The 17,485-nt window shown below is 44.8% G+C and overlaps 1 protein-coding gene across 2 annotated transcripts in view; it reads right to left on the reverse strand.

The window, feature by feature from the left end:
* Positions 1-1,580: 1,580 nt before the first annotated feature.
* MARCHF4 (membrane associated ring-CH-type finger 4) overlaps positions 1,581-17,485 on the reverse strand; it is an 80,316-nt gene continuing 64,411 nt past the window's right edge. For both annotated transcript variants that reach the window (XM_031590577.2, XM_090143748.1), the window contains exon 4: positions 1,581-2,715. In XM_031590577.2, coding sequence (XP_031446437.1) covers positions 2,354-2,715 — 362 coding nt within the window. In that variant the 3' untranslated portion in view covers positions 1,581-2,353. The remainder of the gene's footprint in view (positions 2,716-17,485) is intronic.

The following is a 17,485-nucleotide window of genomic DNA, read 5'->3' on the forward strand; positions in this document are numbered from 1 at the left end:
TGCTGTGTTTGCTTATTATGACCAAGTTTATCTCTACTGTGGGTCAGAAGTACTTCTTCCAGAGACTGTTCACTGCAATACTATCATTCTGGGGTAGCTGCTTTTAGAGATGATCAGAATCACCCCTTCCTCTCCTTCCTCCCATTAATATCCTTCCCTCACCTCAGCCAAAAGCACTCTTTGGTGGACAGTAAGATTGGTCAGAAAGGTACAGTGGCCTCAGAAAGCGCTGTTCATTTCTGTCCTCACCATGTCAGCTTTCTTGGCTGGTTTTTCACCTCCCAGATTCTCTGCTAGGGCAGTACCTGCTCTGTTGCCTTCTGATATTCAAAGGGACACTGTCAAGTAATCTAGATGAAAAACATGACCCTGCCTTAAGACTTTATCCTCCATCTCCAGCATTACAGAATGGCTGTAGTTCAAACCTGGGGACTAAATTTGGCACCTCCCCCAGTGCAGAAACACTCAACCTATAACAGCCTTGCTGCTGTGGGGGCTCAGCTCTTCTGCAGAATGGACATGGTTTGGCTGAAGTCATAGCAATTTTTGGGAGGGCTGAGTTCAGGCTTGATCACTGCAGGCTCATTGTTTTTGGACTCCTGAGCTGCTGCTCCTCAATGAGCCGATCACTCTGTTTTTAGGCTTTCTACTGTGATGCTTGCTTCGTGGCAGCTGCATCAGCAAAAGAGCTCAACCTCAGAGAGCTGGGAGATGCACCCCATGGAGCGAGGACAGTGAGCAGGAAATTGGAAACATGGATCTCTTCCTGTTGCAGATGAAAGGTGGAGAGGACAGGGATGGTAAAAACAATGAGGTGAATAGAGAAAACACTATATGCCAAATGGAAAATAACAATATCAGTAGGGAAAGAAATTTTATTTCCAAGATTGTAAGAGAATATTACAAACAATGGAGAGTAAAAAAAGCCCAAACTCTAAAAACTATTTAAAAAGTACTTGACAGTGTCCCTTTAATATCCACAAATGATTCAGCCATTGTGCATTGAAAGAGAATGTTCCTGAAGAGCAGCAAGTATCTTCGTGGATATATCCCAGAGAAGGAGACTTATTAGAAGTGTTATATATTTGATCAGCAACTGTGCTCCCTCTTCAGACTAACTCTCTGTTGAACTACTGAATGGAATAGATTCTGTAACAAACAAACTGGATGTGAAAGGTTCAGCCTACAAGACTGAGACCGTTACAAATTGAGCAGCAGGGATAAAGACACTGAAAAAAAAAAACCCACATATTTCTCAAATGTATGAGTATGTGAATCAGCAAGGTAGCAGAAACCCACGGAGATGGGTCAGCTTTTTGTGACTGGAGTAAAATGGAAGGAAATTAACCTGGGATGCCTGCATGGAAAAATGGTGTGTGTGAATGGGAAAGATCTGGATGCTGGATTTGGGGTTATGAAGGCATAAATCACACCAGTACTTGTGCTTGAAACACCTGCAGAGCATTTGTACAAAATTTGCCAAAAATGCCTATACGTTGAATAAAGGTCATGGAATGCCCTCCCTCCCCCCCTCCCAACTCCACCCTCACAAACCCTTTGTCAGGAACATTATGAAAAAATCACAATTTTTGTTTTGGTGAAATTTGAGTACTCCTGGGCTTTGTTGCATTTTCTTGGTGAGATGATTCAACGGTCAGTTGTTGTTGTTTTGTTTTGTTTTGTTTTTTTTCCCATAAATCGCTACTGAAAAATCCCCAGCCATTTCACTTCAGATATCCTATGGTAAATCGAACAAGGTTCCAGAATGACTCATGAACAAAACAACTCATAGCCCTGGTTAATCACAGTCTGGAAAGAAAAAAAAAAATACTCCAAATATTTCATTCCCTTCCTTGTTTATATAAATCTCACACTTGCGTGCGTGTGTGTGTGTAGGGTGGGTGTGTACAGAGCATCACCTATTCCAGGTAATAGGATTTGTAAGACATGCTAAACCGTCTGTTCCTCTGCTTCCCCAGAACTCTGCCTACTCAGTTTTTTTAGTCTGTATTGCACTTGTTTTGTTGGTTTTTTTTTCTTTTTGTGATTTGTGTGGTTGTTTTGTTTTTTTTTTCTGTTCCCCCCTCCCCCCCCCATTTTTTTTAACTGGCTGGAAAACATTAACCTCTTTAGCATGAGTGTGCAGCTCTCCCTCCACCTGCTTTCTCCTCAGCTGGCCAGGTGCCGCCTCTTATATCTTGTGCAGTTACCGAAAAAAAAGAAAAGAAGGAACAGAAGAAGAAGAAAAAAAAAGAATAAAAGGGAAGAGAAAGAAAAAGGCACACCATGCTCCTCTGCGTTACGAGTTCTGCGTCTCCTCCGCTCTGCGTTAAGGCCTCCTGAATTCCTCGGCTCAGACCGTCGTGACCCTCATGACGAGCTCTCTGTTACTACTAGACTGACTCCTCTGTTCGTGAGGCCTCAGGTGGCTGAGTATATGCAGGATGGTGTAAGCACAGTGGTGGTCAGAGAGGGTGCCTGTGGCATGGCCGGTGGCCCGGGCCCCGCTGTCGGCCGGAGCGGAGTTAGTGGCTGTACCACCAGTGGAGGACGAGTGGGTGGTTTGGGAGGAGGGACGCTGATTTGTCCTGGTCCCTGTTTTTTGTTCCTCCATGTCCTTTGTTTTGTCATAGTTCAGCACTTTCCACTGCTGATTGACCGCCTGCCACCGTTTAAAAATCCGGTAAACCGAGGGCCCTTCGTGTATTATTAGACCTGGAGGGAAGGGGGAAAGAATTAAACATAAAGTAGAGAGAAACTTTAGAAGAACCATCATCTTCATCATCCCAGCATCGTGCCCTCCAGCTGGCTGCCTGCTCAGCTCTCCCTCAGCTTATTTTGTGATATTTCATGGAATCATAGAGTCCATGGAAGGGACCCTTACAGGCCATCTGGTCCAACCCCCTGCAATGAACAGGCACACCTACAGCTCCATCAGTGCTCAGAGCCCCTCCAGCCTGACCTTGATTGTCTGCAGGGATGGGGCTTCTACCACATCTCTGGGCAACCTGTGCCAGTGTCTCATCTCCCTTATTGCAAAAAACTTTTTTCTTATATTCAGTCTAAATCTCCTCTCTTTCAGTTTGAAACCATTTCCCCTTGTGCTTCTGCTCTGCTGGATCCCTTTCCCCCTGAATTAAAAGGATTACAGCTTCATCTCAGCAATCAATAAACAGGTCTTAAATGCAGCGGAATGAGTTATGCTCTTACAGCACAACAGTATCTGTTTACCAATAAATGCCTGAGGTTTATCTATCACCGAGCTGGTTTTGCATGCTGCATAGGCATGATTCACCGTGTGTTTGGAGGGTAAGTAACTGCAGCTGACGTGCTGGTGACGTCTGCTGCACCAACGTCACTGCGAACTCAGAGCACATCTCCCCACACACACTGCAGCGGAGCAGACACACGCACAGAGGCCAGGGACAGCAGTCAAAAACAAGAAGGGGCTGGCTACACCTGTGAATGGTTTGTCATCCTCAGCAAATGTTTGCTCATTGGCAAAGCAGGTACCTTGTCAGACCTCATCGCTTCCAAGGGGAGAAAACAACACACTTGGAAAAAAAGAGTTTACATAGTTTCTGCTGTTAGTATGCAGGGAATGCATATGTCCTGTTACCCATCTGTATGCACCAGAACTGATATCTGGGGAATGGCAAGTGGGCTTTAGGACACTTGGCTTCTCTGCATTTGAAAGAGAATGAGCTGCTCAGACCCTTCCACCAGGAGTTAGCTCATCTCCCAGAGCTCTGCCATCCTCCCCACAACAAGAGGACTGGAAGGATGAGATAATGCCAGAAGTGGTTTAGAAGATGACATTACGTGACTATTAAGCATTGATACCATTAAAGTTACCAAGCTTTGACTATACCCTTTGAATGCAATGCAAGCAGTGTGCCTACAACAGTGTTGTTTTTACCCACTGACGCTGAACAAAGCTTCCCATATAGACTGGCTTAGTTGGTGCACTGTAATATAGTTAATAAGCTTTACTGGAGATTGGGATTTATGCAATGTGAGAGGGTCTCTGTGTCCTTGATTTGCAACCATCTGTCTAATAGGAAAGTGCCCTTATGTAACTGAAGCCAGACCAGCAGGTAGGGCATGTACTAGTTGAGTTAGCACATGGATAACTTCATTCTTCTCGACAGTGATGGCTTCACAATTCTTGGTCACCATCAACATTACCAGAAACATTTGTATCAAGAGCAGCTCTTTTGCCTACCTGTTCCAGGAGTTCAATTACGAGAGCAAAGAACAAAAGACCTACAAGATGCAAGAAGCAAAACCATATCAAAATGAGGAGGCTGCCTTGTCCACTGAGGGGTGATGATGTTTACAACAGGATACAGTAAGTGGTTTACTGTTATCCCTGATGATTGAATGTTGGGGCTTTACCCTCCATCCAGCTTTCCCAGACTGTTTCTGATGACAGCCAACTACTAAGTAAACCAGTTCTATACAAAAAAACCCAACATATCTGAATGTCACCCTACCCTTAGGGCTGACCTCCCTTTTACCCACTGATGGTGTGCAGATACCCAATTTCTCAGGGCATCTGACTTTACGAACTTTAAATTCTAGGTTTGCTACCCTCTGAGTTTCTATCCTGTCTGGTTCTAAACACAACTAGAAGCCCTACTGACTTGATCACAAATTAGCTTCAGGGGGACTCACATTCATCTTAATGTAGTGCTGAGCTTGTTTACTGGCTGTAGAAGTAATTACATGAGTTAATTTAAGTATTCAAACCTAGCTATTTTGGGACATAGAAAGTAGATAGGAAGTAAAATGGGCTAAAAATATGGGTGAGATCCTTATTCTAGTTCTTATAAACCACTGAGATTGCACAGGTATAATCCTACAATGATGCCAGTTTTACAAAATGAAATAATATGATGTCATAACAAAACAAAAAAGTGTTTTTTTCCTGTCTATTTTGGAACATGGTTGAGAATTCTGCCATCTTCTGATCAAAGCATACCATAAAAAGCAGGACTTAGGGAAAGCCTGCAGATCCAGCCAAGGAGACAGCTTTGAAGCAGGGCTAAAGTGGATTGGTCCATGACAAGGGACATTAGACACATATTTAAATGAGCTGTCTGATGTGTAATGAATGAAATTCCACTCTGATCAATGACAGAGCCAATATTTCTCTGAGACCACTTTAAGCCTTGGATAAAAGAACCAAAATCAAATATTTTCTCCTTGGCTGTAGAACATTCTCCATAGAATCAAATCCATTCTCCAAAGTATTAAACACTGAGCCAGGACTGTAAATCTATTCTTAATTACCTTATCACAAATATTTAATGCGCAGGCTGATTCAAGAGGGCTGTTTATAAAATTCTTGTTTGTTTGCCTTCTAATTATAAATGTTTATGATCTTATGCAATTAGCTGTGTGATGCTGATGGATGGGTTGCTGAGTCAACTGAGCACCTGTTTTCTTAGATAATTTTGGTTTCCAAATATTTATGAAAGTACAAAATAACTTGTTTTCCTCTGTATTTGCGGGGCTCTAAATTACTTATTGATTTCCCAGTGTCAAGCTCAGGAAGCTGTAAAATTAAAAAAGAACCAAGTGGAGGGGTGGGCAGGGAGGCGGAAGTAACGGTGATTCATTTGCAACAGAGAATGCCAAGATTAAGCAAGAGTCCATCACTTCATATCAACTTGCAGGATGCTTAACACTTGAAACAAATTTGGTCTGCCTGAGTTAAATTAGGTTTGGAATTCCTACATTCAGCTGTGTGTATCCCCTTCCAGAAACACTCCTCCCTTGAGATTCATTCTGGTTAAGAGAGCTGAACCTTTGCAATTAAAGGCCAGAGTAAAGTGGAAAATCCTCCAGGAAGAACTGTGTTCAACTACAAGCATCCAGCTGGAAGCAATTATTCTGTAAGCCAAATCCCCTCTATGTGGGGAAGACAGCAAGTTGGTATGAACTCCTCTCTTTGTGAACTTCTCTCCTTTCAACTCAGAAGTATCTCTATGAGAATTTCAGATGGATTCCAGTAGTGGCCTAATCCTTTTCCACTCCTCCCAAGTTTATCCTTCCCTTTTCTACTCCACAAAATCTGTTCTCAACATATCTTATGTGAAAGACATCCTCTTCAGAAAGAAAATCTGTGTGAGTTTCACACAAATCTGCATTGCTCCAGATTGTTGCCAGGTCCATGAAATTCCTTTTTGCAGTGCTGGTGAAATGAAGCTCCTAGAGATCGTAGGCGCTGAAGATGAGTTCTTCTCATTTTGTTTACTCATGCAGAGACCTGACTGGACCAGTATCAGGGGAGATTCCTTGAACTGAAAATTGTTGAATGTCAGGGGAAATAATCAGGGAACTTATCATATATGCTTGTCTTGTTTATGTGATTTAACTCTTATGTCTGTTTGTTTCCATGATGGAGGCACAGTAAAAAGCCAGACTGAGCTTTGGTCATGCTTAAAACATGCTAAACTCAACAGTAAACAAAGGATACTATATTTATCTCTTTTAGCTATATTCACTCTTTTATATATTAGACTTTCTTGCTTCTTCTGTTATGACTTTATTACTCATGAGTTCATGCAGAGTCAGACCATGGGCAACTCTGAGGAGCTCTGTAGTGTCTAGGCAGGAAAATCACTTGAAGTTGGGCAGGCAAGGACTGTGCCAGTGCAGTTGCATACACATGTCCCAAGCAGCTGGGAAAGCAAGCTGACAACTGTTGAGTCTGGGAAGGATCTAGCTCTTCCATTTATCCACCAACCTCACTCTCTTTCTAGAACAAAGATATTTGTGCTTTTTCTTTTCCAGATGATCAAGCTGCAGTCTGCAACAGGGCTATCACTGCTGAAAGCAGTTCAAGTTCCATGTTCTACTGATTTGCACAGCTATGCCTGAGCTTCTTCACACCTAAGATGCAGGAATCGGAAAGAAGAGCATGACCAAGAGTGAGAATCATGGCCCAGAGATAAGGCTGCTATCACTGTAGAGTTTCTCTGAGCCTTGCAACACCTGCCCACTGTGTGCAACACCCACACTGTGATCCACAAGGGCAGAAAGGCAAATATTCATAGTGCCGAGGGAGGACAGAGAAGCTGTATGCAAGGAGCCCTTTCTCTTCTCGGTTTAGTTGGGACAGAGGTGCACTGCCATTGGTGAGCCTGTGAGAGCTCAAGAGAGGCCCTCAGTAGCCAGAATGGGCAAAAAACGGATACAAAAGAACCCAAATTTGAGCCTCCAGATAGGCAAGAGGGGATCAGCTAAGGTACCACCATCCTGTGAGATTAACCCAAGAGGCTGCAAATCTTCAATTTACAGCAGCTTTGGAGCAGCAGCTTCCCAGAAATGACAAGCAATCACCTTGCGCACACTGTCAGCTCAACCACCAAGCGATCTTTTCTCCAGGACCTCCAGCCTCTAATTAACCTTCCTCTCATTCCAACACTTGCCATGCATTTTCTTGAAACAGACAGGTAAATTCTTGGGGCAGAAATTGTTTCTCCCATTTGCCACTAAAGAAACCATGAAAACAAGGCCTTTGCTGACAGTGAGTGGTACTTTGCCCTTGTGCTGTCACTCACATTATCTACAGAAACAAAAATCACAATCTGCCCTAGCCAGTTACTCTGTCCTGCTTCTCATAAAACCCCTGTCCTGTTATCTGAGCTGTCATCTCTTGTTTCCACCTTCAGCAGCTCTTCCACCCTTCCTTTTCCTTTCCAAATGCAGTTTCACCTCAGCCAGACAGCTGCCATGCTTTTGCCTGTTTCTGATGCTTTCCTTGCTGAGTGTCAGGGGAAGATTATGGCTGCTGTGATCAAAGTTAAATATTTGCATCCACAGCAGTGATGGCTCAGGCGAAGGCCAGCCAATCCTCCTGGGAGATAGGGCTTTCATTGCTGGACTTTCCCCCTATTGACATAATTGCATACACATATCCTTCTTTCCCTTCTTGTGAATTCTTTCATCTTTTCAAATTCCCCCACTTCACTTATTTTCTTGCATTAATCTCATCCTATATGCTCCATCCTTACCCTCCTTTTATCTTAATCTAATAGCAGAAAAGTGGAGGTACTAGTTCAGAGAAGAGGTCTGCCTGTCACGGCACCCACTTCCACCAGCAGCCAACAGTACAAGAAGCCAGGACAGTACAACATAGCAAGCAGAGGGATTTTTCCCTGCACCCTGTGTGAACATGTCTAGCCACAAATGGTCTCTTTAGAATCACAGAATCATTTGAGTGGGAAGGGACCCTTAAGGGCCATTGGGTCCCACTCCCTGCGGTGAATAGGGACACCTACAGCTCCATCAGTTGCTCAGAGTCCCTCCAGCCTGACCTTGAATGTCTCCAGGGATGGAGTATCAACCCCTGGGCAACTTGTGCCAGTGCCTTACCAACCTTCTTGTAAAAACTTCTTCCTTATATCCAGCCTAAATCTCCCCTCTTTTAGTTTGAAACCATTTTTCCTTGTCCTGTCACAACAAACCTTAGGTTTCTAGTGTACTACACTGAAGTGTACTGACTTCTGCTCTGAGCTCTGCTTTTGCTCAGGCAAGGCTGGCCCTACACACCCCAAATTCTCACAGTCTCTCTGAAATTGCTCCATTCCAAAAGATACTTTAGAAATAACCATGAATCTCTGCCTCATGTCAACCTCATATCTCACAATACACGAGAGATGAGTCACCAAGCTCCCAGCGTTCCCTCTAGTCCAGTACTTTTCAGTACATTCCCCTATGCTTTAGCCCTCATCATTGATGCAAGAGAGTCCTTGGTGATAAACCTGGGAAAAATAAAAAAAGAAAAGAAAAGAAAAAGAAAAAAAGCAGAGAGACCTTTCCTTGGAAATATGGGTTGGGAAAGGGGTATCTGGTGTCTGGTACCTCCTCAAGGTCTCTTCTAGCTGAATCTGACAAGTTCTTTAAACAACATAACATCTTCAAATCCTCCAGAGCCAGGACTCAAGGCTGTAGAATTGCTCAACAGGCACTAGTGAAGTGGATGAACCAGGGAGTAGGTAGATTTATAACTGAAAGTAATGCCATGGCATCAGTGGGACGCTACACTTGGGCTGATCGGGGAGGGAAGAAGTGACTATCAAGTGGGGAATCAGGAAATTCTCTCCTTCTCCTCACTCTTGTTCATCATCCCCAGAATCTCTTTCTGCAAGCAAGGTCCCAGAGAGTGCAATCCCCAGAGGGAGGTGCAGAGTCAGAAATATAATCTATCCTCCTTGCAGTACTCTGACAAAACACGCTGATATGTGGTCACAGTATCACTGTCTCTGGTACTGTGACTGCCTGGCCCAGCTTGTGTTAAGGGTTTTGTTTTCTCCTTCCCAAGAATAGCACCTTGCACTTCTTTATATCAAATTCCATCTTGTTGATCTCTCCCATTTGGCAAGATCATTTCAAAATCTCATCTGATTATCCAGAATGCTTGTGGCCTTTCCAAGTTTGGTGTCATCTGCAGATTTTATAATAGCACTTCCTGTTTCATTATCAAAGCCATTAATAGAAATAATGAAGAGAGCAGATTCCAAAACATTCCTACTTGAAATGTGTTTCCAGTATACCACTGACAACAACTATGAAAGCAGTTTTTCAATTGGTTGTACATCTGCCTTTTAGTTACGTAATCTAAACCACATTTCACTGTTTTCTTCAGGGGAATCTGAAGGCAAAGCATCATAAGCACTGCTCAAGCCATGGGATGTCAAACCGACTGCTTCCTCCTCAGCCACTAGGATAGTGACCCTCCCAAATCAGAGGTGGTTATACTCTCATGCTCCTCAATTGGTCAGTTAATGATTTTTTCTAGTATCTTTCTATGAATCAGTTAAACTCCTTTGCCCTTCATTTCCTTGATCTGCCGTTCAAACCTTCTGCAATGATGGAGATTATATTCAAGCTTGGTACTCTGCCTGCATTTCCCCAGCTGCCTGGCACCTCCTGTGTCCTCCCTGAGTTCGTGATGATAAAATGCTCATGGGTCAGGGATTGCTCCTGCGGCTTCCTCTGAAGTTCATTAAAATGTGCTGACAAGGACACAGCTAACTTGTCTAAATATTTTTGAGTCTGTTCTTTTCTGATTCTGCCCTGGGCTCCTTTCTCCTCATTAAAATTATTTTAGTTAAGTTTTGAAGACTGAAACAAAGGCAACATTTAATGTTTGGCCTTTGTTTTTTTTTCCCTCCCCCATCAAGTATTATTTGAGCTCTTACACTTGCTTTAACATAACCTTACAGACCCATTTCTTGTTGCATTCTCTCTCCCTGTATGGTCATCCTGGGGCTCGGGTCTGACTGATCCCTATGCCTGTGTGATTCCTGGAGACCTGTCATTAGTTGCAGGCTCTTCTTTCTGCCTTTTTGTGATTGCAGCTTCTGATTTTGGGTCCTCAAAGAGCTCCTGATGCAGCCTCAGTGCTCTCTTCCCACGCTTCTGAGCTTTCCCCTGCTCAGGCACAGTTTGCTGTTGAGCCTTTAGTATCATCCCTTTTGGCAACCGCGAGCTGTTCGCAGCTCTTTTATCCTTCTGATTCTCTTCCCAAGAGTTACTCCCTGCTCTGCTCCCCTGAGGCTGCTGCTGCTGCTGCTTTTCTGGAGTCCATTATCCTCACATCATACATTTCTTGAGTTCAGGAATGCTTTCATCACACACTCCCTTTTCGTACAAACTACTGCTACGTTCAGATTTTCAGGGATTCTTTGCTCTCAGGAAAACTCAAATATGAAGGATAGACTCCTTCCTAACTCTCACCTCTGTTTTCCAAAATATAATTTTTTTCTACACCATGTTTCCAGTGCTTAGTGGATAGTCTACCCTACATACATGAGGGTAATGGATGACCTGGGACCTCCATGCCATCCTTAAGACATCTCTAATTGTTGTGAGGCACCAGAGCAGTGAGCAGAATGCTTTTAGTCCACAGGATATCCAGCAAAGGTCTGCCCTGAATGCTGATACAAGGAGGCTGTGCAAGCTGGGAAATGTCCAGCATTGAAAGATACACAGCATACACTGAAAACTTATTCACAAAGATTAGAGCTCGAGTGAATACTTAGCATATGGAAAAAAATAATTAGCTGATTATAATCAGGCGTTTTCTTATCAATCATTCGCCATGCACATTTTTTAATACCTCGAGAGATGATTAAATATGTGCAAGGCTGAGCTGTGCTTTGGCCAAGCAGAACTGGGATGGCTGTGTGGCTGGGCCCTGTTCACTGCTTTTGATCATAGAATTGTTTAAGTTGGAAGGGACTTTTAAAGGCCATCTAGTTTAACACCCCTGCAGTGCACAACTATAGCTGCATCAGGGCACTCAGAGCCTGGTCCAGCATGACCTTTGGATCAGTAGGTGATATGTGCCATCACAGAGCCCATGGGTCTGCGGAAGACAAAACACTCTTTCTTCTCCCTATCACCCTTAGGTGTATTTTCTGTAATGGGATTGCACTGACAGGCAGCTTTCACACCTGTCTCATGCTTGGCTCTCCTCAGTCACATGGGTCACAACTCTGGCAAAACTGAAGATGAGCCCCTCCGGTGTATGCAGACAAGCTGCTCCCAGCTCTCTTGGTGAGGCACTTCATGAGCGTGTGGATTATTCCCTTTCAGACCATTAGCAGCACAAGCAGGCCCCCAGACCCTCTGTTGCTGATGAACCAGCAAACTTTGGCTTAGTACAGCTTGGCTCCTCTCATGCAAGCTGGGCTTGAAGGACAGATCTGCCTTAACGCTTCCTCAGCCCCAGGTGGGCCACAATCCCCTGCAGTGGTAGCAGGAGCCCTTCTGCTTCCCTCCTCTGCTCCATCTGGCAGAGCAACAGGAGCAGCATCCCCATCTGAGCTATGCCCTAAGACTCAGCAGGATTCCTGCTGGCTGGAAGAGGGCTCAATGTGCCAGTGTCTCACAAGGTCTCCACAGTTGCTATGGCACTGGTAGGAGCTGGATCACTTAATCCACTGGGATGAATGGAGAGGACAAGTAGAGACTTTCTGTCATAGGGCTGATGGGAGCTGGGGTCAATATGATGTAGGTGCAGTGTAGAGCTTTTATGGCTACCAGGCAGAAGCCAGCTTCTTTGAGAGCTGCTGCCTCCATCTGCAGTCATGTCCTCTGCCCAGTCATGTGTACCTCCACAACACATGGGCATAGCCCTATTGGGCTGAACTGGTAAGGCCCCAAATGAGGAAATGTAAGAAGATGATATCAAGTGTCCGAGGGACAGGAAATTCCTTTCCATTTAGCACTCCCACATGGTTTATTTGCAGTAGGAAAACAGCATCAATTGTCTGCAGGATGCCACTTGTGATAGAGGAGCTGGGCTGGCCCTTGGAACCACACAGAGCAGGACCATCACTCTAGAAATGCCACAGTATTTTCAGCTCTACATATACAATCTACTAGCCATGACTTTCTCCCACCCTGTCCACTTGTACTCCCTGCCTCAGAACCTGGACAAAACAAACAAAACAAGAACTAACAGCAAAAATGGGTAAAATAAACCTTAAAGTAATCCTCGCTCAGGAAACAGTCAAGCCATAAACAAAAGCACTCCTGCAAGCTCAGCTGGTTGTGGACAGCTACAGCAAAATGGATGTTGTGCCCTTAAGGGCCCTTGTACTCCTGTGGTATTTAATTCGTAGCACACGATAAAGCAGAAGATTAAAGGGCAGTCTCTAGCTATACAGGCAGCAAAAAAATGGAGACTCTTCTTGGAAAAGGCAAATAAATAAATAAGGAGTGGAACTCCACAGGCAGAATGCTCTTAGTTCTGAATCATACGCCTCCACTGTTCCTCACTTGTGAGTCTACCTGTAACTGTGCAGTTATAGGGCTTAAAAAGGCATTGCCCATATACCCCTCTGCTTTCTTCAAGATTCTCCTCCTTGCTTCATAGTGAGAATTATATGAATCACACAGAATCACAGAATCACAGAATGGCCAGGGTTGGAAGGGACCTCAAGGATCATGAATCTCCAACCCCCCTGCCACATGCAGGGCCACCAACCTCCTCATTTAATGCTAGACCAGGCTGCCCAGGGCCCCATCCAATCTGGCCTTGAACACTTCCAGGGACGGGGCATCCACAACCTCTCTGGGCAGCCTGTTCCAGCACCTCACCACTCTCTCTGTAAAGAATTTCCCCCTGACGTCCAACCTGAATCTCCCCTCCCTCAACTTAAAACTATTTCCCCTCGTCCTGCTGTTATCTACCCTTTCAAAGAGTTGATTCCCTTCCCCTCTGTAGGCTCCCTTTAGGTACTGAAATGCTGCAATGAGGTCAGCCTGCAGCCTTCTTTTCTCCAGGCTGAACAAGCCCAACACTTACAACAGAGAGGACAGTAGCACCCCACACCTTGATAGGACACTGTGCACAAGAGGAACATGGCACCAGTTGTGTGCATGGCAGATGCTATTGGATCTTTAAAAGAAGGGAACAGAAGATCAAACTGGATTGAGAAGGGCACACTCTGGTCTACTGATGACTCTATGGATCTCCTTTACATCTTCAGGATGTTCTCTGACAGAAGTCCAGGGAGGTGGATATTTCTTTTGTTACCACAGCAGTCAGCCCTCCTGGTGAGGGTTCTAAACCTCCCTATCCTATAACTAATACCATTTAAGGTGCTGCTTTTGTAGTCATGCTATATCCTCAGATATTCCTGGGATATTTCTCTAAAGGCAAAGCTGGGCAACAGCATTGTTTTGTGTAGAGCTTTGAAATCTGGCATCATACCAGCTTGAAGCAAGACTTGAAAAGTCATGCTGTCCCCCAGGATGGAAGTATATGTATATGTTTTCAGACAGATGAGAATGTTTCATTTGGACTTGTTTTTTTTTAATGTATTCCAATTCTGATGCTGAATTTAAAATACTCAGTGTGAGCAGTCATCTTTAAATGCTAAATCAAAATGCTTTGTTCGGTAATGATCAAAATATGACATTTGCTTATTGAAGGTAGAGCTAATGTCTCTCTGTTTTTATTAGGAAATGAAATTCTGTAAGGGAAAATGGGGATAGCTTCACAGAATTTTTCATTTTCTGAGGGCTGCAGGTCCTGTCTGAGCCTAACCCCTTGAGATTGCTTCTGCCACCAAAGCACTCTTCCGCTAACTGTGCAGAACTAAGGAAGGAAAGCGGAGCCAAGAGGCCAAGGGCCATGTTTATCATTTCTGATCCATCGCTATCCAGGATCAGATCTTGACCTGAGACCACCCATGCTCCTGTTTCAATTCCTGCTCATGGAATTGTTGTGTATGGGTCTGAAGGATGGCTGTCCTTAGGAGAAGAATTGATCAGTCACTATTATAAGAAGTGATTCCAGGGCTGGGTTAATGTGCCTTCATGTTGATCTCTTCTTACCTCTTCATCTGGCTTTCTCCATCCTACCTGTACACCACAATTTTTGCGGCTGGTTGGGAGGAATGTGCCAGCTGCTTACGAGGGAATCTCCTGCCACGACAGGCAGGTGAGTGTTCCTGCCTCTGCCCATGGACAGGAGCTGAACCCAGTGACAAAAGGCTCTCCGTTCCAACAGAGGATCCAGTGACAGGGAAGCCATGTTCTGATTATAACGTATCAGAAGATGCAGTTCACAAGGCAGAAGGATCCCCCTTAGAAAATGTTACTTATGTTGCTCTTGCTAAATGCTAAACACATTGATCCACTGGAGCAGAGAGCACCATATGGTTATTCATGACAAAATACATCTCCAGAGCCCTCTTGCAACAGTGGGAAGCTCTATGGAGCTAGATGTGGCGAAGAATTTTGGGGCTGAAAGAACATATGTAAAAGGCCCAGGTTCTGCTCTGGTGGTGCTGGAAACCAAGGCCCACCTTGTGAAAAGGGAGAGAGAGGGAGAAAAGGGAGAAAAAACTGCCACTGCTGTGCTGGAATTCAGAATGCAAGTTGAGCTCCTGCAGCAATGCCCGCTGGTGAGAGCAGCACACACACACACACACTGGCTGGCCCACTCTGCTCTTATCGAATAATCAATGCAGCATTAGATAAAAATAGGTCCCATCTTTCAGGAACGGAGGGATGGCATGGCTTGGCTTTGCTGAGCATCCACTGTTCCTGGACAGTGGCCAAGAAGCTGGTGGGCAGCTCAGCTGTGCAGCCTTGCTGCTCGTGCTGCTGGCCCAGGTACAGGGCCACAGAGTGAGTGGTGGCAAGGGATAGTCCCTGCCCATCTGGATTGAGAGCCTCACAACACATCCTGCAGGGAATGCTCCTGTCTCCACAGCTGATAAATCAGTAATTTACTGAGAGACTTTTAGGGCATGCACATTTTGGCCAAATGTATGCAAACCAAGATTCACAGTATGAAAAAATGAGCCTGCCTTTTTCCGTATTGCCTTCTCTGTTGACAGGGCATGGCTTTGGTCACTCCACTTAACTCCTCGTAGCTCATGGAAAACTGGTCTACAGTGAGCAGGGAGGTACCTAACAGCCTAACATCCCCCTTCAGTCAGATTAATATGCAAAGCTGGACTGTTCATCCTGTCCCCCTCTTGGGACTGTCCTTGTCTCTCCAGGCCTGCTGGCTCCATTCTGAATGTTAGTTGAGAGAGACCTCTTAGACTAGGGGCATTCCAGCTACATCTGCTTCTAAAGAGACCTCTTGGGACTGACTAATCTGGGACCTCCCAGATTGTCCTGCATCTGTTTGCAGACAAACTGGTCAAAAAGTACGTGAACAGCATGGCAAGCTGTGCATTAAGCTGATGGGAAAGGAAGACTTGTGAATACTCATGGGATTCTTACAGGTGTGTTGATGGTATACGTCTGCTTTCTGGATTGGCCTCAGGTTTATCCTCTGAAGACATTTCATAGAATCATAGCATCATTTGGGTTGGAAGAGACCCTTAAAGGCCACCTAGTCCAACTCCCTGCAATGACCAGGGAAACCTACCTGACTTTCAGTGTCTCCAGGGATGGGGCTTCCACCACATTTTGAGGCAACTTCCTCCAGCCCCTCACCACCCTTAATGTAAAAAATGTCTTCCTTATATCTAACCTAACTCCCCCCTCTTGGTTTGAAACCATTTCTCCTTGATCTCTTACTACAGACCCTGCTAAAGAGTCTGTCCCCTTCTCTCTTATAAATCCCCTTCTAGATACTGAAAGGATGTTCTCAGGTCTCCCTGAAGTCTTCTCTTCTTCAGGCTGAACTTGTCTTCTCTGTTTTTTCTCCACATATGAAGTGTCATCGAGAACATGTGAGCTTGTTGCTTTTCCAGAACTTATTCCCTGCTGCTGTAGCAATTCCTTCCATGTTCTTTGGGAAACTTCGCAGACCTGAATGAAAGCATCTACTTTTGAAAATCAGGTCATTTATACAGATGAAGACTAAGACTCTGAAGGCACTTCTCAGTTTCATTTCATTTTGTTGGGACTTAGGCTCCTAAATCCTTTGAATGCTCAGGGCCCAAGTAACCTGTCTAGAAAACACCCCGAGGCTTCCTCAGCCTGGCATTTCCTCTAGGAAGCAAAGCTCATTTAAAACAAAACCACATTAGTCTTGGCAGGAAGCTTGAATTGTGACCATCGCAAGGAAGCTCCATTAATTACTGCTCCCATTGCTCTATGAAAGATCAAATGCTGTGGATCAGTTTTAATTGGCTATTGATTTCTTATGTTATTACCTACGGTTGTGCTAAGATGCCGTCAGACATATTGGATGCTTTTGATTATTCTTGCTGGCAGCTGGGATTAAAAACAGCGGGCACACACTTCCTGATCTGTAATGGATTGCCATGGTGTGCCAACAAAAATCGTTGGCAGGATGAATGGTCCTGCTCTGCCTGTCTCTTGTGCTATTGAGCTGCAGTGCAGCTATGTAGTGAAGGCAAATACCCTCAGGGACTGGCTGCCAAGGAAAGCGAGGGAAAAGCTTCAAAGAACATGAGGATTTAGTGCCTACAAAAGTGAGCGACTGTCAGCAGCAAGGCAGGGTGAGTCAGAGTGCAAGGAGTGGTTGAGCATGGACAAAGCATCAACCCCACCAGACAGCAACCCAAGGAAAGGCAGATCAGGTTGCTTCTGAATCGCCGGGGATAAGCCCCTGACATGTCAATCACAGGGATGCCATGTGTGCAAAAACACGTGGGACTGCGCACATACACAATGACAGTGCTGCACACAACAGCCTGCTTATGTCCTTTCTGAGCCACATTTCTCCCTTGGAGCAGGCTTGGTGATTTCCTAAGCTTAGGCTGTGACACGCTCTCATTAGCTGGCAGAGTTACTCCTTGTTTAACAGGAGATTGTTTCCTGTCCTCCTGACCCCAAATGACACTTTAATCTACAAACAACGACTTTTTTTAATTGCACCTTGACAGAAAGAGAGACAAACCCCTCCTTCCCCCTCCAAGGACTGTCATTTAATTAACAGGCAGGTATCTCTCAGGATTTACAGCCCAGCTCTAAGCTGCCAATCTTTCTACTCGGTAGCTCAGGCTCACTCCACTTATCTTTACAT

The sequence above is a fragment of the Phasianus colchicus genome, chromosome 7 (assembly GCF_987193195.1).
Source record: "Phasianus colchicus chromosome 7, bPhaCol1.hap1.1, whole genome shotgun sequence".
Taxonomy (NCBI): domain Eukaryota; kingdom Metazoa; phylum Chordata; class Aves; order Galliformes; family Phasianidae; genus Phasianus; species Phasianus colchicus.